This window comes from Bubalus kerabau, chromosome 7 (assembly GCF_029407905.1).
Source record: "Bubalus kerabau isolate K-KA32 ecotype Philippines breed swamp buffalo chromosome 7, PCC_UOA_SB_1v2, whole genome shotgun sequence".
Taxonomy (NCBI): domain Eukaryota; kingdom Metazoa; phylum Chordata; class Mammalia; order Artiodactyla; family Bovidae; genus Bubalus; species Bubalus kerabau.
The window spans coordinates 16,003,714-16,024,489 of record NC_073630.1 but is presented as its reverse complement, the minus strand read 5'-3'; the positions used below and the strand labels follow the sequence as shown (position 1 = coordinate 16,024,489).

The 20,776-nt window shown below is 38.7% G+C and overlaps 1 protein-coding gene across 3 annotated transcripts in view; it reads right to left on the bottom strand.

The window, feature by feature from the left end:
• The window catches only part of SMARCAD1 (SWI/SNF-related, matrix-associated actin-dependent regulator of chromatin, subfamily a, containing DEAD/H box 1), a 91,155-nt gene that overhangs the window by 44,271 nt on the left and 26,108 nt on the right, over positions 1 to 20,776 (bottom strand). For all 3 annotated transcript variants that reach the window (XM_055587667.1, XM_055587665.1, XM_055587666.1), the window contains exons 4-5: positions 8,797 to 8,968; positions 5,779 to 5,845 (exon numbers count right to left, since the gene is read on the bottom strand). In XM_055587667.1, coding sequence (XP_055443642.1) covers positions 5,779 to 5,845; positions 8,797 to 8,968 — 239 coding nt within the window. The remainder of the gene's footprint in view (positions 1 to 5,778; positions 5,846 to 8,796; positions 8,969 to 20,776) is intronic.

Below are 20,776 nucleotides of genomic sequence, written 5' to 3'. Positions count from 1 at the left end.
AATTTACTTATAAAAAACTGAGGGAGAATGATTCCTTAGGCATACATAAAAATTTTTACCTAAGCATTTAAGTGCCTGTCAATAAGCTATTAGACAAGTCAGAATACACTGTTATAAAGAACTGAGTAGACTTTTAGAAATAAATATGGTTACAAAACAACCAAAAAAAAAAAAAACAGAATCACAGTCAGATAAAACTGTTTTTACCTACTCTTACACTGACACATATATAGAGAACTAGGGCTTCCCTAGTAGCTCACATGGCAAAGAATCTGCCTGCAATGCAGGGGACCCAGGTTTGATCCGGGGTTGGGAAGATACCCTGGAGAAGGGAATAGCAACCTATTCCAGTATTTTTGGGGAAATCCCATGGACCGAGGAGCCCGGGGAGCCCCAGTCCATGGGGTTGCAAAGAGTTGGACACGACTGAGTGACTAAGCACAAACATACAGGGGTGGAAGAACCAGCTAGATTCTGGATGACATCAGTAAATTCATATTTTTACCATTTAAAGTAGGGTAAAAACTTTGGATCCCTATTTTTGTCTTTATTAACCTAGTATTCATAAATGAAAACATTCAGAAGGCAATGTAAAAAACATACCTTTATTGTTTAATATGCAGGATGATACTGCATATAAAAGACTGTAATTTGTGGTAAAACCAATGTCCAACATCAGAATTTGGAGACTCTTTGTGAACTGTCCAAGGCATTTAAAAAGACCCTCTGTTAGTGAGACAAAGCTGTCATTCTATACATTACCTCAAGAGTGTACCATACTGAAGATGATTGATATGACTATCCTGTCCATTCTAAGAAGCAGCACAGAAGTTTACTTAAACAAACAAGAAAACCTTAATTTCTTCTTTCCTTATAATTTGCCATTTGACAATATCTTCCAAACAAAGAAATAAAATCAAAGTCTAGTACAACAGTGACAAGTAAAAAACTCCGCTGAAGTTCAACTTTAATAAGTACTGTAAACTACATGCGGGCAGAGGTTGTGTCCATTTCGTTCCAGCAGGTACCCTCCATGCCTAAAATAGCATCTGGCATCCAGTAGTAGATACATACTAAGTATTTGTTTAATAAATAAAGCTGAATAATACAAACTGCTCAAGACAAAAAAGACCAAGCATTGCTGTAGAATAGTTACTTAACGAAGTTTTCATTGGAAAGATTCTGAAATATGAGATATTATGAGGACAAGAAAGAATATGTAAAATCTCCCCAACCCATTTAACAACTCAACAAATATTAACAGGGCCTACAATTTTTCAGAGTTTTTACAGTAGGATACAGTAATGAAGACACAGCTTTCTTTGTACCATTTCTAGTATCAGACGGCCCTTAAGCACAGAAATGTTAATATGGACTATGCACTTACTATCCACCACACACTATAACAAGAAATTTGCAACAAAGATCATTGTTTCATAACAACCTAAGAATATCCTACTATTAATATACTATTTTACTACATAAAGAGAAAACTTAGGCAACACTGCCCAAGGTTACACAGCTAGTAAGCAAAACAAAAGGAAGAATCTTAATATTCACTGTAGGTAGCACTCACACACCACACAATACCATTCTGTTGCTCAAACTGGTGAGAAAGAGATTTAAAATAGTTCATGTGGAAAACGGAATATTACTCTGCCATAAAAGGAACACCTTTGAGTTACTTCTAATGAGGTGGATGAACCCAGAATTGATTATACAGAATGAAGTAAGGCAGAAAGAGAAAGGTAAGTATCGTATTCTAAAACATATATATATGCAATCTAGAAAAATGGTACTGAAGAATTTACTTACAGGGCAGCAATGGAGAAATAGACAGAGAACAGACTTATGGACATGGGGAAAGGGAAGGAGAGGGTGAGATGTATGGAAAGAGTAACATGGAAACTTACATTACCATATGTAAAATAGATAGCCAACGGGAATTTGCTGTATGCCTAAGAAACTCAAGCAGGGGCTCTGTACCAACCTAGAGGGGTGGGATGGAGAGGGAGATGGGAGGGAGGTTCAAAAGGGAGGGGATATACGTATACCTATGACAGATTCATGTTGTGGTTTGGCAGAAAACAACAAAATTCTGTAAAGCAATTATCCTTCAAAAAAATAAAAAATAAAAAAATTTCATGTCAATAAAGTAATATCATCTATGGAATCCAAGCAGGGGGGTAAGATGAGGTAGATAATTGCAAAAGAAAGATAACAAACCCATGAAAACACATTATGGTATTTTCTATTTTTGTATATAATTAAAAAAAAAATCCACCTAGGAATATGGTACATATTCACACTGCTAATGAAATCATAAATTGGCATAACCTTTAAAATTAACACTGAAGTACATATTATATTTCAAAATGTGCATCCCTTTGACTCAGCATCCTGGTTTGACGTTTAGGCTACAGAAACAAAACCAGAAAGGTTTACTTGTAATGCTACTTTCTTTTGTATTGTAGTAATGAAATAATGTGGAGAAGGCAATGGCACCCCACTCCAGTACTCTTGCCTGGAAAATCCCATGGACGGAGGAGCCTGGTAGGCTCCAGTCCATGGGGTTGCTAAGAGTCGGACACGACTGAGCGACTTCACTTTCACTTTTCACGCATTGGAGAAGGAAATGGCAACTCACTCCAGTATTCTTGCCTGGAGAATCCCAGGGACAGAGAAGCCTGGTGGGCTGCTGTCTATGGGGTCGCACAGAGTTGGACACGACTGAAGTGACTTAGCAGCAGCAATGAAATAATGTAAACATCAATGCTAATTAATAGTCAGATCAGTCACTCAGTCGTGTCTGACTCTTTGCAACCACATGGATTGCAACACGCCAGGCTTCCCTGTCCATCACCAACTCACGGAGCTTGCTCAAACTCATGTTCATCAAGTCGGTGATGCCACTCAACTATTTCATCCTCTGTCGTTCCCTTCTCCTTCCACCTTCAATCTTTCCCAGCATCAGGGTCTTTTCTAATGAGTCAGTTCTTTGTATCAGGTAGCCAAAGTATTGGAGCTTCAGCATCATCCTTAGCAATGAATATTCAGGACGGATTTCCTTTAGGATGGACTGGTTGGATCTCCTTGCAGTCCAAGGGACTCTCAAGACCACAGTTCAAAAGCATCAATTCTTTGGCGCTCAGCTTTATGATCCAACTCTCACATCTTTACATGACTAATGGAAAAACCAAAGCTTTGACAAGAGATCTTTGTTGACGAAGTAATCTCTCTGCTTTTTAATATGCTGTCTAGGTTGGTCATAGCTTTTCTTCCAAGGAGCAAGTGTCTTTTAATTTCATGGCTGCAGTCACCATCTGTAGTGATTTTGGAGTCCAGGAAAATAAAAGTCTTACTGTTTCCATTGTTTCCCCATCTATTTGCCATGAAGTGATGGGACCGAATGCCATGATTTTAGTTTTCTGAATGCTGAGTTTTAAGCCAGCATTTTTGCTCTACTCTTCACTTTCATCAAGAGGCTCCTTAATTCCTCTTGGCCTTCTGCCATAAGGGTGGTGTCATCTGCATATCTGAGGTTATTGATATTTCCCACAATCTTGATTTCAGCTTGTGCTTCATCCAGCCTGGCATTTTGCATGATATATTCTGCATATAAGTTAAATAAGCAGGATGACAATATACAGCCTTGACATACTCCTTTCCCAATTTGGAACCAGTCTGTTGTTCCATATCCGGTTTTAACTGTTGCTTCTTGACCTGCATACAGATTTCTCAGGAGACAGGTAAGGGGGTCTGGGATTCCCATCGCTTTCAGAATTTTCCACAGTTTGTTGTGATCTACACAAAGGCTTTAGCATAGTCAATAAAACAGAAGTATATACTGGAATTCTTTTGTTTTCTCTATGATCCAACAGATGTTGGCAATTTGATCTCTGAATTCTCTGCCTTTTCTAAATCCAGCTTGAATATCTGGAAGTTCTTGGCTTGCATACCGGTGAAGCCTCGCTTGGAGAATTTTGAGCATTACCTTGCTAGCATGTGAGGTGAATGCAACTGTGAAGCAGTTTGAACAATCTTTGGCATTGCCGTTCTTTGGTATTGGAATGAAAACTGACCTTCTCCAGTCCTGTGGCCACTGATAAGTTCTCCAATTTTGCTGCCATATTGAGTGTGGCACTTTCACAGCATCATCTTTTAGGATTTGAAATAGCTCAGCTGGAATTCCATCACCTCCACTAGCTTTGTTCATAGTGATGCTACCTAAAACCCACTTGACTTTGGACTCCGGGATGTCTGGCTCTAGGTGAGTGATCACACCATCGTGATTATCTGAGTAGTGAAGCTCTTTTTTGTACAGTTCTTCTGTGTATTCCTGCCACCTTTTCTTAATATCTTCTGCTTCTGTTAGGTCTATATCGTTTCTGTTCTTTATTGTGCCCATCTTTGCATAACATGTTCCCTTGGTAGTCTCTATTTTCTTGAAGAGATCTCTAGTTTTTTTCGTTTTCTATTCTTTTCCTCTATTTCTTTGCACTGATCAGTTAGGAAAGCTTTCTTATCTCTCCCTGCTATTCTTCGGAACTCCACATTCAGATGGGTTTAGCTTTCCTTTTCTCCTTTGCTTCTCTTCTTTTCTCAGTTATTTGTAAGTTCTCCTCAACAACTATTTTGCCTTTTGCATTCTTTTTCTTGGGGATGGTTTTGATCACTGCCTCTTGTACAATGTCACGAACCTCCATCCATAGTTCTTCAGGTACTCTATCACATCTAATCCCTTGAATCTATTTGTCACTTCCACTGTATAATCCTAAGGGATTTGATTTAGATCATACCTGAATGGGCTAGTGGTTTTCCCTAGTTTATTCAATTTAAGTCTGAATTTGGCATTAGGAAGTTCATGATCTGAGCCACAGTCAGCTCCTGGTCTTGTTTTTGCTGACTGTGTAGTTTCTCCATCTTTGGCTGAAAAGAATATAATCAATCTGACTTTGGTATTGACCATCTGGTGATGTTTAGGTGTAGAGAAACAATAAATTAATCCTATTGGTGTCAGAGAGGAATGTTATTGAGGTATTTTGTAATTAGATAAATTTTGATTGTAATGACAAGTTATCCAAGATAAATGATCAAATGACTTTTCTTAAAAATGCAAACCATTACTATAATTATATTTTGTATTCTAATGATTATATATAGTATTTAGGCTTGCTTTCATTTCTTAGTTTATTTAGTAGTGGGATTATAGGTTAGTTTTACTTGCTCGGTACGTACACACACACAAAAATCTAGGCAGCATTTACTGAAAAAAATTGGAGGTGCTTATATAAAAATATTTATTTGGTATTCTAAAACCAGACTATAGTATAAATGTTTAGTACACGAAGGAATGCTAATTACAAGCTAGGATTTCCTTAAGTTCCTGACTCTCATTTAGAGAAGTAAAACTACAATGAATTAGAAAGGACACTTATTAAAGAACATATAGCTCCAAAAACTTCACTGTTAAGATAGCTGATCTGTAGAGGACAAGCAAAATTACCCCTCCCCTTTTTTGAGAGGGTCAAGAAAATGGAACCTAGAAAGTTCAGTTTCCAGTTAAGTAAGACCTCAGGTAAGTTAGTCAGTTAACCTTAACTTTCTTATTTTTTTAAACCTTCTTAATCTTCACTGTTTTCATCTAAAACCCCTGAAGCTAGTAATACTTCCTAAGGTTCCTGTAAGAATTCATGAAGAAGCTTGGTAAACTGATGAGTAATAAAAATGAGAGACATGTATTATCTTCAACATGGCTTGAAACAAAGTCAGGCATACCTGCATCACCAAACATCAGCAAGGCAGCAGCAATTGCTCCATCCATAGTGCTTGTTGAGTCAATCAACTAACAAAATGAGAAAAGATTGTTTTAAAAACAATACTTTAAGAATTATTTTACAAACTTACCAAATATTTATATATATTAAATATATAAACCAATATATTAAATATACAAGTCAAGAAATAGCTACATAATAGCTTAATTTCAGTAAGATTATAAATTTTCAGAATATCTGGTTTGTCTAAAAAGTCTAAATTTATCTATCTTAAAATGTATTTAATGGATTTACTTATCACCATTATAAAAGAAAAAATAAAACATAGTCAAATATGTACAGTACACTCAAGGTTTTTGTTATTTTAATTGTAATACTGGGCCTTGAAGTCTCAGAAACTTCCTACCTATGAGTGAGTCCACGTACTGGGTGGGTGGGGGTGTGTGTGTGTGTGTGTGAGAGAGAGAGAGAAAGGGAGGGAAAGGAAGAGAGAGAGAGGGGAAGGAAGGGAGGGAGGGAATGAAGGACAGGCACTGATAGGCATTTAAAATAAACTCTGGAATTATTTTTTAAATCTAGTACTTCTCGAGTGGGATAAAGGACTCTTGAAATATGCACTATTTCTAAATTGCTAAAAATTAAGTTGCTTGAATTTACTCAAGAACATATTAATATATGGCTTACATAATTCACACTTTCAGATTTCAGAACTCCCATACTTTTCTCTTGCCGTAGTTTCCTGTACTTCCAATGAGTTATTTGTTTTAAAAAGATCTTAATTTTTAAAATGAGCTATTTTTGTATTAAAAGCCTCAAAACAAAAAAATAATGCTCTTCTATGCTAGTTTTCTTCCTCTTGGATCCTCCAATATCTTGTAAGCCTTTCTTCATTTTCAAAATAGACAAAGCATATTCTTATCAAGTGTAGGACTAAGTTTATATTTCATAGCTCCTTGAATTATTTTATATGGGTCTAAAAGCCTCTGAAGAGTAATTTATAAATGTTATCTTCAAATCTTTTAAAATGATGGGAGATCACTTGAAATCCAGATTACTTCCAGGGAGTGCTTTGCTTTGGAGCAAGTGTTATGCTAAACTCCCCAAATTTCAAATACTAGTGAAATAGACACACAAAGTTCATGCAGCAATTCAACGTTACCACTGTAATTATAAAATTAGAGATAAATGCTTCTATAGGAATAAATCCCCTTGAACTACACGAAAAACTGGCACTCAAGCTCAAGTATTTTTAAACTGCCATTTATGTTGACTATTTTAATACTCCACCATGTTTATTCTGTTCAAAGTTCTTTCCAATACTTTCAGCGTTGCTACTAGTGGCTACATTCTTTCCTTCTTTTCCTATGGGGGAAAAACCCATCAGGAAGCAAGTAACACTACTTGCAGGGGAAAAGTAGACTCAAGATACCATTCAAGTTTCATTGAGCTAACAGTAGGAAGGTTATCAGAATAATTTGGGAAAAAAGAAAGATTCATATTCAATATATCAGAGAACAAAGGAAATACTATAAACTTAAGAGAGTTCAAACTAGCAGGCCTAGATCACTTCTATTTCAGGCATGTTTTGTTTGACTTGAATGGTATTTTTGGTTTTGTCTTTCTTTAAATTAGTTACTATAAAAACGAATGAAATATAATACAACATGAATGAACTTCAAAGCTGTATACTAAGCACAGAAAGTCAGTTATAAAAGATCACATTGGGATTTTCCTGGTGGTCCAGGGGTTAAGACTGTGCTTCCACTGCAGGAGGCACTGGTCCAATCCCTCCTTGGGGAAACAAAGGTCCTAAATGCTATACAATCAATAAAGAGAAAAAACCATGTATGGCAATGTTCCCACTGATATGAAATGTCCAGAATAGGCAAATCTATAGAGACAGAGATTAGTAGTTGGCCAGGGAACGGAGATGGGGAGTGACTGCTAATAGGTACAAGGTTTCTTTTTGGAATGATTAAAGTGTTTTAAAATTAGATTATAGTGATGGTTGTACAACTCTGTAAATATGCTAAAATCCAAAAAATCAGGTGATCTTTACAGATTTAAACTATACTTCAATAAAGCTCTTAAGTTGATGATCAACACCAAATAAAAATTCAGCCTTTTATTTGAAAATCTGAATTATCTGATAAAAACAGGCTGTCACTGATTTCACATGGTCATATCCTATCAAAGTGAAGCAGCAGCTACCTCTCTTAAAAAGAGTATGTGCCAATATCCACCACTTCAAAGTTACCTGCCTAGACCATCGAGATATGGTGCCTTCCACGCCTCAGCTTGGGGGAGTGATGCTAGGGGTGGTGATGATAAAAACAAAGGTGAAAAACCTATGAACCTGTAATTAAATGATTCCCCGAAACTCAATCAAATACTAAGTGGCAGAGCTAGGGATAAACTATTTACTAATCTTCAGAGGTTTATTCTCTACCTACAACTTAATTGAACGGTAAATTTTTATTTCCTCTTATAAAAAGAGAGCTAGACAACTGTTAACAGTAAAACTACAGCCACTTGTTTTGTTTCTATAGTTCAATCAATATTTCTCAGCAAGGGTGCCATTGGCAGGACTCTTCTTCTGTTACACGGGCGTGTTCTCGGTACCGTAGCATGTTTAGCATCCCTGGTCACAGGGCACTAAATGTGAAAAGCAACTCCTAGTCATTACGGGGAAAATAAGAAAAAAAGTCTCTGGACATTTCTATGTTTCTAGTGAGAAGAGGGTTATCCCCATTTCAGAACCATCCAAACTCAAAACTTCACAACCTACATGAGATACAGAGACGCTCAAGTTATTTTATTACTTATAGGTGAATAAACCTCATCAACTGTAAGATTCAACAAGTAAATCTCTGCCATCTGCTTTTATTATCAAATTAATTATCTTCAAACATAAGATATTTTTAGAAAAATGACTATCTACTGAATATAGCACTGGATACAGGAGACACTTTAAGCATCATTACAGCTGTAATAACCAATTACTAGAAAGGGGTATAACCTTAAGTAAATCACTGTCACTTCTTTGTGGAAAAAGTTCCTTCAAGGTCTGAAGTTTAGCATCTTTAAGGTCTTCCAGTTCCGAAAGGTCCTCCAATTCTGAAATATCATTATTGTTTCTAGTGGCCACGGTAGGAAGGCCTTGGGACTCTTCATCTTCAGATGGCTCAGAACTAAAAGTATTTTCGGAGGGAAAAAAACAGTATTTTAATGTATTACTAATGTTATCTCATTATAGTTGAATATAACTGTACATATATACTACAATACATTTGCAGTTCTTTTCAATAATAAATGTAATCTGTATCTGTTAAAGATTAAAACAAGTTGTTATTTTTTCCATTTCAGTACAGTTGTGCATATAAATCTACACTGCGAAAGTCAGCATACTTTGAACATATTTCAAATTCTCTGGGCTAGGATAGAAAAGAACAGCAAAAACGTGAACCATTTCGTTAATATACTCATCCATTGCATACCCAACTTCTCTTTCCTACTTTTTTCACCTGTACCCTGAAAAAAAGATGGGTGTTGTCATGTTGTTCCTGAGAAGTTATCATGCGTACACTAATAAAAATATAAAAGGATTTTCACAGTCTACCTAGGTGATCGAAGTGTTAAAATCAAAATGGTCCATTCAATATTCGACTGTCTACCAAGAACAAAATGTTTCTTTAGCAGACAGGGAGCATTTGTTTTACACAAGGCTTCATCCAACAGCGACTAACTTTAATCTCATTACATTTCAGTTCATATGTTTATCTTACATAAAAGACACTGTGAGCCAAATTTCATTCGTGTTTCTCCCAAACAACAGAATTCATTTTGAAATTTTGATTTTCTAACACAGTAAGCATTCTGAAGATCAGAAATCAGAAGTATAACAAATGGGTAGAAGTCACCGAGATCAGAGAAAGAAATATAGTCAAGTATATTCCTAGTGCCAGAGAATGCAGACTTTGCTATGCAGCTAATTCTGTTTTTGGACAGTTCTTTTAGACACATATCCAGGACCTGTATGTTAGTAACTTCTCTTTACTTAGTTCAGCTGCACCTGTTAGGGTACCAGTTATGACTAAGAATCTCCTGAAAACATATAAACTGGACTGTGAAGGACCAGAAGTATCCATTTTAACAAACTTCTGGGTTGACTTCTTGAATCTTGCTCTGAAAAACTGCTCTAAAGTAACAAGGTTAAACAAATCTCTTCCTTTAATGAAGACGATTACACATATCTCCTTTTCCATTACACCCAGATTTCTCATTCCTTACATATTCAACTCTAAATTTTCACCCTGACTTACTATATTCACACTTCCTAACTGGTTTTTGCATCTGAGTTCACTGAGAAAATGAAGCTTTCACGTTGGAATCCTTTTACAGTTTTCACACTGCATAACCACTTTAAATGTCCTTACTCTTCTGATCATCACACCCTTAAACTAGTGATCAGATTCATCACCATTCTGTGGGACAAACTCATGTGTCTCTTGATGTAGGAAGTTTTCAGGCTGACAGTGAATCTTATCAAGCCTTCCACTTAATGTCCAATTTATAGGAGATAGAAAAGATAGAGCAATAAATTCAAGACAATCATGAAAAAGCAACCAGAAAAAGTCTATTTTGTCTAGAAGACTCGATTTCTTCAGTAAGTTAAAGTGCTTTAAAAAGAGGAGAGGAGTGTACTATTTTAAGATCCAAGTATAGGTAATTAAGAGTCATGACACTCAAATGTTTCTTATTTGGATTCTGGCTTGAAAAACTAGCTACAAAACACATGAAACCTAAATATAAGCTGGGAATTACACGATGTAGAGAACTGCTCACTGATAGTAGAATTTATGTAAGTGGGATATAGAGCAAGCACTAAGGAGACGAGTGTTCGGGTATCTATTATTCACTTTAAAATACTTCAGCTAATAATAATAAAACAAAATAATGCAACAGGAAAATAATAACAATTGTTAAATGTAGGTGGCATATATATGTTCATTATCTATTATTTTCCAATATGATTAAAGCTTTAAAAATAAAAGAAAAAATCTACAAGAACAAGAATAACCACTCTGTGTTCTTTTATCTGGTCTCAAATCAAGTTATTTATTCCCTTCCCTTTACACATACACTCAAGACTAAGGGATTCCAGGCCTAATGCCTACAGGAATTAACTGTCTACTATCTTCTCCCCTGAATCTATCTTTTTAACTGCTTCCCTCCAAGCCTATGTGTTCAAGATTGCATTTTTATTTCTTCATATTTTTTATGGTTCTCAACTTACTGTTATATATCTTCTGCTGCTGCTGCTAAGTCGCTTCAGTTGTGTCCGACTCTGTGCGACCCCATAGATGGCAGCCCACCAGGCTTCCCTGTCCCTGGGAGTCTCCAGGCAAGAACGCTGGAGTGGGTTGCCATTTCCTTCTCCAATGCATGAAAGTGAAAAGTGAAAGTGAAGTTGCTCAGTCGTGTCTGACTCTAGCGACCCCATGGACTGCAACCTACCAGGCTCCTCCGTCTATGGGATTTTCCAGGCAAAAGTACTGGAGTGGGGTGCCATTGCCTTCTCCGTATATATCTTCTACTATTATATAATCTTCTGCCCCATTGCCTCAGGGTAATTGTTCTAAGGGCAATAATATCCTCTATAAAGTCAAATGTGATTTAAAACAACAACAAAACCCCCAAATTGTTCATTAGTTATCTGTCCTTCTGTGGTCTCAAACACTGTTCTTTGAAAATGCAGCCCCACCCCCAACCCTCACCCATGGGTTCTGCAGTATCATTACTTCTGATTTTCCCTTTACCTCTTCAGTTCAGTTCAGTCCCTCAGTTGTGTCCGACTCTTTGTGACCCCATGAATCGCAGCATGCCAGGCCTCCCCGTCCATCACCAACTCCCGGAGTTCACAAAGACTTACGTTCATCAAGTCAGTGATGCCATCCAGCCATCTCAGCCTCTGCCGTCCCCTTCTCCTCCTGCCCCCAATCCCTCCCAGCATCAGAGTCTTTTCAATGAGTCAACTCTTCGCATGAGGTGGCCAAAGTACTGGAGTTTCAGCTTCAGCATCATTAGTTCCAAAGAAATCCCAGGGCTGATCTCCTTTAGAGTGGACTGGTTGGATCTCCTTGCAGTCCAAGGGACTCTCAAGAGTCTTCTCCAACACCACAGTTCAAAAGCATCAATTCTTTGGCACTCAGCCTTCTTCATAGTCCAGCTCTCACATCCATACATGACCACAGGAAAAACCATAGCTTTGACTAGATGGACCTTTGTTGGCAAAGTAATGTCTCTGCTTTTGAATATGCTATCTAGGTTAGTCATAACTTTCCTTCTAAGGAGTAAGCATCTTTTAATTTCATGGCTGCAGTCACCATCTGCAGTGATTTTGGAGCCCAAAAAAATAAAGTCTGACACTGTTTCCACTGTTTCACCATCTATTTCCCATGAAGTGATGGGACTGGATGCCATGATCTTCGTTTTCTGAATATTGAGCTTTCAGCCAACTTTTTCACTCTCCACTTTCACTTTCATCAAGAGGTTTTTTAGTTCCTCTTCACTTTCTGCCATAAGGGTGGTGTCGCCTGTCTTTAATCTGTATAGAAGGCTTTCTTCCTTTTTTTTACCTTTTAGAATTCCAGTATTATCTAGGATTCCAAGGTGGAATCAAGAGCCTAAGAAGAAATGTCAATAACCTCAGATATGCAGATGACACCACCCTTATGGCAGAAAGTGAAGAAGAACTAAAGAGCCTCTTGATGAAAGTGAATGAGGAGAATAAAAAAGTTGGCTTAAAGCTCAACGTTCAGAAAACTAAGATCATGACATCCAGTCCCATCACTTCATGGCAAATAGATGGGGAAACAGTGGAAACAGCATCTGACTTTATTTTTTCAGGCTCCAAAATCACTACAGATGGTGACTGCAGCCATGAAATTAAGATGCTTACTCCTTGGAAAAAAAAGTTATGACCAACCTAGACAGCATATTAAAAAGCAGAGACATTACTTTGCTAACAAAGGTGTGTCCAGTGAAAGCTATGGTTTTTCCAGTAGTCATGTACGGATGTGAGAATTGGACTATAAAGAAAGTTGAGGGCCAAAGAATAGTTTCTTTTGAACTGTGGTGTTGGAGAAGACTCTTGAGAGTCCCTTGGACTGCAAGGAGATCCAACCAGTCCATCCTAAAGGAGATCAGTCCTGAGTGTTCATTGGAAGGACTGATGGTTGAAGCTGAAACTCCAACACTTTGACTACCTGATGCGAAGAGCTGACTCATTAGCAAAGACCCTGATGCTGGGAAAGATTGAGGGCATGAGGAGAAGGGGACGACAGAGGATGAGATGGTGGGATGGCACCACCGACTCAATGGACTTGGGTTTGGGTAGACTCCAGCAGTTGCTGGACAGGGAGGCCTAGCGTGCTGCAGTTCATGGGGTCGCAAAGATCTGACTGAGCGACTGAACTGACTGATTACCTAGGATTCTACCTTCAGCTCCTTATTATCTATTGATGTTTCCTGAGATACTTCCACCAATTGCCAGAGTTTCTACTATCTCTATCAGTTCAGTTCAGTCTCTCAGTCGTATCCAACTCTTTGCGACCCCATGAACTGCAGCTCACCAGGCATCCCTGTCCATCACCAACTCCCGGAGTTTCTGCAAACACATGTCCATTGATCGGTGATGCCATCCAGCCATCTCATGCTCTGTCTTCCCCTTCTCCTCCCACCTTAAATCTTTCCCAGCATCAGGCCCTTTTCAAATAGGTCAGCTCTTTGCATCAGGTGGCCAAAGTATTGAAGTTTCAGCTTCAACATCAGTCCTTCCAAAGAATATTTACGACTGATTTCCTTTAGGACAGGCTGGTTGGATCTCCTTTAATTGCAAAAGAATCTCAAAGAGTCTTCTTCAATATCACAATTCAAAAGCATCAATTCTTTGGCACTCAGCATTCTTTATACTCCAACTCTCACATCCACGTATGACTACTGGAAAAACCACAGCCTTGACTAGATGGACCTTTGTTGGCAAAGTAATGTCTCTGCCTTTTAGTATGCTGTCTAGGTTGGTCATAACTTTTTTCCCAAGGAGTAAGCATCTTTTAATTTCATGGCTGCAGTCACCATTTGCAGTGATTTTGGAGCCTCTCAAAATAAAGGCTGCCACTGTTTCCCCATCTATTTGCCATGAAGTGATAGGACTGGATGCCATGATCTTAGTTTTCTGAATGTTGAGCTTTAAGCCAACTTTTCCACTCTCCTCTTTCACTTTTATCAAGAGGCTCTTTAGTTTTTTGCTTTCTGCCATAAGGGTGGTCTTATCTGCATATCTGAGGTTATTGATATTTCTCCTGGCAATCTTGATTCCAGTTTGTGCTTCATCCAGCCTAGCATTTCTCATTATGTACTCTGCATATAATTTAAATAAGCAGGGTGACAATATACAGCCTTGATGTACTCCTTTCCCAATTTGGAACCAGTCCATTATTCCATATTCAGTTTTAACTGTTGCTTCTTGACCTGCATACAGATTTCTCAAGAGGCAGGTCAGGTGGTTTGGTATTCCCACCTCTTTCAGAATTTTGCAGTTGATTGTGATTCACACAGTCAAAAGGTTTGACATAGTCAATAAAGCAGAAATAGATTTTTTTTTGGAACTCTCTTGCATTTTCGATGATCCAGCAGATGTTGGCAATTTGACCTCTGGTTCCTCTGTATTTTCTAAAACCAGCTTGAACATCTGGAATTTCATAGTTCACGTATTTCTGAAGCCTGGCTTGGAGAATTTTGAGCATTACTTTACTTGCGTGTGAGATGAGTACAACTGTGCGGTAGTTTGCGCATTCTTTGGCATTGCCTTTCTTTGGGATTGGAATGAAAACTGACCTTTTCCAGTCCTGTAGCCACTGCTGAGTTTTCCAAATTTGCTGGCATATTGAGCACAGCACTTTCACAGCATCACCTTTTAGGAAAGGAAACAGCTCAACTGGAATTCCATCACTGCCACTAGCTTTGTTCATAGTGATGCTTCCTAAGGCCCAGCTGACTTCACATTCCAGGATGTCTGGCTCTAGGTGAGTGATCACACCATCGTCATTATCTGCGTTGTGAAGATCTTTTTTGTACATGTCTTTTGTGTACTGTTGCCACCTCTTCTTAATATCTTCTGGTTCTGTTAGGTCCATACCGTTTCTGTCCTTCATTGAGCACATCTTTGCATGAAATGTTCCCTTGGTATCTCTAATTTTCTTGAAGAGATCTCTAGTCTTTCCCATTCTATTGTTCCTATATTTCTTTGCACTGATCACCAAGGAAGCCTTTCTTATCCCTCCTTACTATTCTCTGAAATTCTGCATTCAAATGGGTATATCTTTCCTTTCCTCTTTGCTTTTCGCTTCTCTTCTTTTACAGGCCTCCTCAGACAGCCATTTTACTTCTTTGCATTTGTTTTTTTGGGGATGATCTTGAACCCAGTCTCCTGTACAAAGTCAGGAACTTCCATCTGTAGTTCATCAGGCACTATGTCTATCAGATCTAGTCCCTTAAATCCCATAGGTCCACCCATGAACAGAAAATTGCATTAAAGATTTACTGAACATGGCCCCACCCATCAGAAAAAGACCTATTTTCAGGAAGCTTCCATAAGCCTCTTACCCTTCTCCAGAAGAAGGCAGACAGACTGAAAACCATAATCACAGAAAACTAACCAATCTAATCACATGGACCACAGCCTTGTCTAACTCAATGAAACTATGAGCTATGCCATGCAGGGCCACCCAAGATGGATGGGTCATGGTGGAAAGTTCTGATAAAATGTGGTCCACAGGAGAAGGGAATGGCAAACCACTTCAGTATTCTTGCCTTGAGAACCCCATGAACAGTACAAAAAGGCAAAAGATAGGACACTGAAAGATGAACTCCCCAGGTCAGTAGGTGCCCAACATGCTGCTAGATATCAGTGGAGAAATAATTCCAGAAAGAATGAAGAGACGGAGCCAAAGCAAAAAGAACACCCAGTTGTGGATGTAACTGGTTATGGAAGCAAGGTCTGATGCTGTAAAAAGAGCAATACTGCATAGAAACCTGGAATGTTAGGTTCATGAATCATGGCAAATTGGAAGTGGTCAAACAGGAGATGACAAGAGTGAATACTGACATTTTAGGAATCAGCGAACTAAAATGGACTGGAATGGGTGAATAACTCAGATGACCATTATATCTACTACTGTGGGCAAGAATCCCTTAGAAGAAATGGAGTAGCCATCATAGTCAACGAGTCTGAAACGCAGTACTTGGATGCAATCTCAAAAAAACAGAATGATCTCTGTTCGTTTCCAAGGCAAACCATTCAATATCACAGCAATCCAAGTCTATGCCCTGACCAGTAATGGTGAAGAAGTTACAGTTAAATGGTTCTATGAAGACCTTCAAGACCTTTTAGAACTAACACCCCCAAAACATGTCCTTTTCATTATGCAAAAGTAGGAAGTCAAGAAATACCTGGAGTAACACCAGGTAAATCTGGCCTTGGAGTACAGAATGAAGCAGGTCAAAGGCTAACAGAGTTTTGCCGAGAATGCACTAGTCATAGCAAACACCTTTTTCCAACAACACAAGAGAAGACTCTACACATGGACATCACCAGATGGTCAACACTGAAATCAGGTTGATTATACTCTTTGCAGCCAAAGATGGAGAAGCTCTATACAGTCAGCAAAAGCAAGACCGGGAGCTGACTGTGGCTCAGATCATGAACTCCTTATTGCCAAATTAGACTTAAATTGAATAAACTAGGGACAACCACTAGACCATTCAGGTATAACCTAAATCACATCTCTTATGATTATACAGTGGAAGTGAGAAATAGATTTAAGGGACTAGATATAATAGACAGAATGCCTGATGAACTATGGACGGAGGTTAGCAACACTGTACAGGAGACAGGGAGCAAAACCATCCCTAAGAAATAAAATTATCTCTTATCCGTGGTTCTCAAAAGGGAGGCAATTTTGCCCTTAGAGGACATGTGGCAGTGGCTGGAGACATTTTTGATTGTCTTGCCTAGCGAGGCGCTACTGGCATTTAACTGGTAGAGGTCAGGGACTCTGTTAAACATTCTACAACATACATAGCAGCCCCTCAGAAAAAAGAACTACCTGGCGCAAAGTGTCAGCAGTGTCAAGGTTAAGAAACCCTGATAATTAAAAAGGCCCATGCATTGATTTTAACTATGCAAAACAGTGTTGTGAAAAACAATAAGGACTTTTATGAGCTGACATGATTTCCAGGTTATATATACATACTGCTAAGTTAATAAATCTCATCTATGACAAAGGATGAGATGGTTGGATGGCATCTCCAACTCAATGGACATGAGTTTGAGCAAGGTCCAGGAGTTGGTGGACAGGGAAGCCCAGCGTGCTGCAGTCCATGGGATCACAGTCGGACATGACTGAGAGACTGAAGTTAATAAAACAAAGAATAAATGTACACATACATCTATACATACACATTACTTATTCATAGACAGCACAAGATATAGAGTGCTAACTTCTGTGTAGCAAAGAAGAAAAAAAGACACATGACAGAGAAACAAAGTATGACAAAAAACTAACTGGTTAGTTCTGAGGTGGGAGGAGGAAGAGGCTGATAGAGAAGGGACAGGAAGTTACTACTTCTCTGTGCTTAGATGCTCAGTCATGTCTGACTCTTTGCAACCCCACGGAATGCAGCCTGCCAGGCTCCTCTGTCAATGGGATTTTCCAGGCAAGGATATTGGAGTGGGTTGCCATTCCCTACTTTAATTATTCTCTAAGCATATTCTATGTAGAGTTTTGATTTTTGGAACCATGTCAATATTTGAAGGTAAAAAATTTTTTTAAAAGGGACAAGGGAAAAAAACCCTAAAAGGAATACAAACAAAAATTAACATACTGAACTACACTTAAAGTGAATAACAAAGAAAAATTTCAATAAATAATCTAAGTACTGTAACCATACACCTTCACCTAAAGACAACATAAAACTTATGAACAAATCTTAAACTCTTAGTGGGCTTTACAGTCAAGCAGTATGACAACAGCAATTCTGAAACTATTATATGTACACTGGGTGACTGAACAAATTAGCAAAATATAATGATACTGGTGGAAGCCGAGTTCACACTATCAGAGAAGGAAATACAGAGGAGAGGCAAGGAAGAGTCTTATAGTATTAGGTCAGAATAAAATATATTATCACAAACTTACGATTTTAAAAGCAACAATAACAAAAACCCCACAACATTCTCTCTCATATCCTAGCCCATTCTTGCTGAAAGGGCAATGACAATCCCGTTTCACCCAACAGCAAAGAAAGAACACACCTCACTCCCAGATTTCCAAATGCCATTCCTTTAAAAAGGTGCTACTTGAAGAAATGGTGAATTCTAATTTCAGGCTTGAGAATTCAACTTTAGCCCATCAATTAGGAGAGAACAAAAGAGAACAAACAAAACTCTATGGAGAGAAGGGTAAACTCTCTTATGCATTGTTTTGAAAAATTGATAAACTAATCTATGGTATCAGTCAGTTTAGTTGCTCAGTTGTTTCCGACTCTTTGAAACCCCATGGACTGCAGCACACCAGGCTTCCCTGTCCATCAACAACTCCCAGAGCTTACTCAAAGTGATGTTCATCAAGTCAGTGATGCCATCCAACCATCTCATCCTGTGTCATCCCTTTCTCCTCCTGCCTTCGATCTTTCCCAGCATCAGGGTCTCTTCCAATGAATCAGTTCTTCACATCAGGTGGCCAAAGTACTGGAGCTTCAGCTTTAGCATCAGTCTTTCCAATGCATATTCAGGACTCATTTCCTTTAAGATTGACTGGTTTGATCTTCTTGCAGTCCAAGGGACTCTCAAGAGTCTTCTCCAACACCCCACTTTAAAAGCATCAATTCTTGGGTGCATTAGGGGTGTAGAAATTGAAAAAATCAAAGTGTCAGTCGCTCAGTCATGTTTGACTCTTTGCAACCCCATGGACAGTAGTCTGCCAGGCTCCTCTGTTCATGGGATTCTCCAGACAAGAATATTGGAGTGGGGTGCCATTCCCTTCTTCAGGGTATCTTCCCGACCCAGGAATCGAAACTGGGTCTCTCGCATTGCAGGCAGATTCTTTCCTGTCTGAGCCACAGGGAAGCCATGTACAAAGTGAGAGACATCCTAAAAAAGCTGGTTTATTACCTTCACAAGTAACAAAAATCATGGGAATCAAAAAAAAGGCTGAGATAATTTCAGATTAAACCAAAGACACATGATGAACTAAACCCAATGCATGATGCTAGAGAAAATTTTATTATAGAGTACTACTCAAAATATGATTCATGGACTAACCGCCTGTCCTTGAAATCAAACTGTTTGTAATCTGTCCATCAAAAGATAAGGAACTTAAATCAGAGGGAAAAACAACTACATTACTAAGCACAAAGCTTCATTCAGCTGATTATTTTTTTTTCATTACAAGACATTCTTAGTGGAGGAATGAGTACTGCTGCTGCTAAGTCTCTTCAGTCATGTCCGACTCTGTGCGCCCCACAGACGGCAGCCCACTAGGCTCCTCTGTCCCTGGGATTCTCCAGGCAAGAATACTGGAGTGGGTTGCCATTTCCTTCTTCAATGCATGAAAGTGAAAAGTGAAAATGAAGTCATTTAAGGGGAAACAAGTTTGATCCTTGGTCCAGGAAGATCCCATGTAACGCAGGACAGCTAAGCTCATGTATCACAACTACTGAGCCTGTGCCCTATATAGCCTGTGAGCTGCATGAGGCCTGAGTGCCCAGAGCCCATGTTTTGCAACAAGAGAAATCAATGCAATGAGCAGCCTGAGCACTACAACTGGAGTAGGCCCCACTCACTGTAACTAGAGAAAGTCCAGTGCACTCATAAAAAAATAAATACAAATACAATAATTCTTATTATTATATGAAGGTGACAAGAAAATGTGGGAAAACGTTAACAAAGGATGAATCTTTTTAAAAGGATTGTGGAAACTGGTTTTTCTTGTAACTTTTCTGTAAATTTAAATTCTTTTCAAAATAAAAAGTAAAATTTGGAGTGCTAATGTATCAATTTTCCTCAGGATCTACCACATAGGATCATCACTATTTTTTATTTCAGAGTAAAATTCAGGACAAAGGCATGTTCACCTAAGCTTATGTACAAAAGGAAATTCATTTTAAGAGGAAATCCTCATCTTAGCAGAGGACAGTCTTGATCTCTTGCATCACTTTCCTCACTTAGCCTCTCATCACACGACCTTTTGAGTTTTACCTCAATGACTGCTCCTTCTTAGAATCTTCTGCAAGGTTCTTCTCATGTTGCTCCGTTCCTAAAATCAAGAGTTCCCCTGGCTTAAGTCCTTCAATCGAGGCATTGTCTGTTTTCCAGCTATACTACAGTGTCTCTTAGTGATTTTACTGAACCATGTTCTTTTAATATCAAGGGCCTGCAATGCAGGAGACCCAGGTTCCATCCCTGGGTCGGGAAGATCCCCTGGAGAAAGGAATGGTAACTCATTCTGGCATTCTTGCCTGGAGAATTTCAAGGACACAGGAGCCTGGCGGGCTATAGTTCATGGGGTTGCAAAGGGTCAGACATAACTGAGCGACTAACACTGCAGTTTTCATCCTGACAACACCTAAATTTAGATGTGGAACCTAGACCTCTCTCCAGAACCTAATGTTACAAATCTAAATTGCCTACCTGACACATCCACTTAGATGTCCAAGAGTTTTCTCAAACACAGCATGTCCAAGACTTAATTGCCAATCTTTCCTTCTAACGCTGTTCTCTATCACACTCAAAACAGTACTCCTTATCCCAGTTACTGTTAACTCCATCCTTCCAGTTGCCCAGGTCAAATTATCTTAGGGTCATCCATACTCCCTTCTCTCCCATTCCATTTGCAATCCATCAATAAAGCCTCTCTGCTCTACCTTAAGAGTATCTC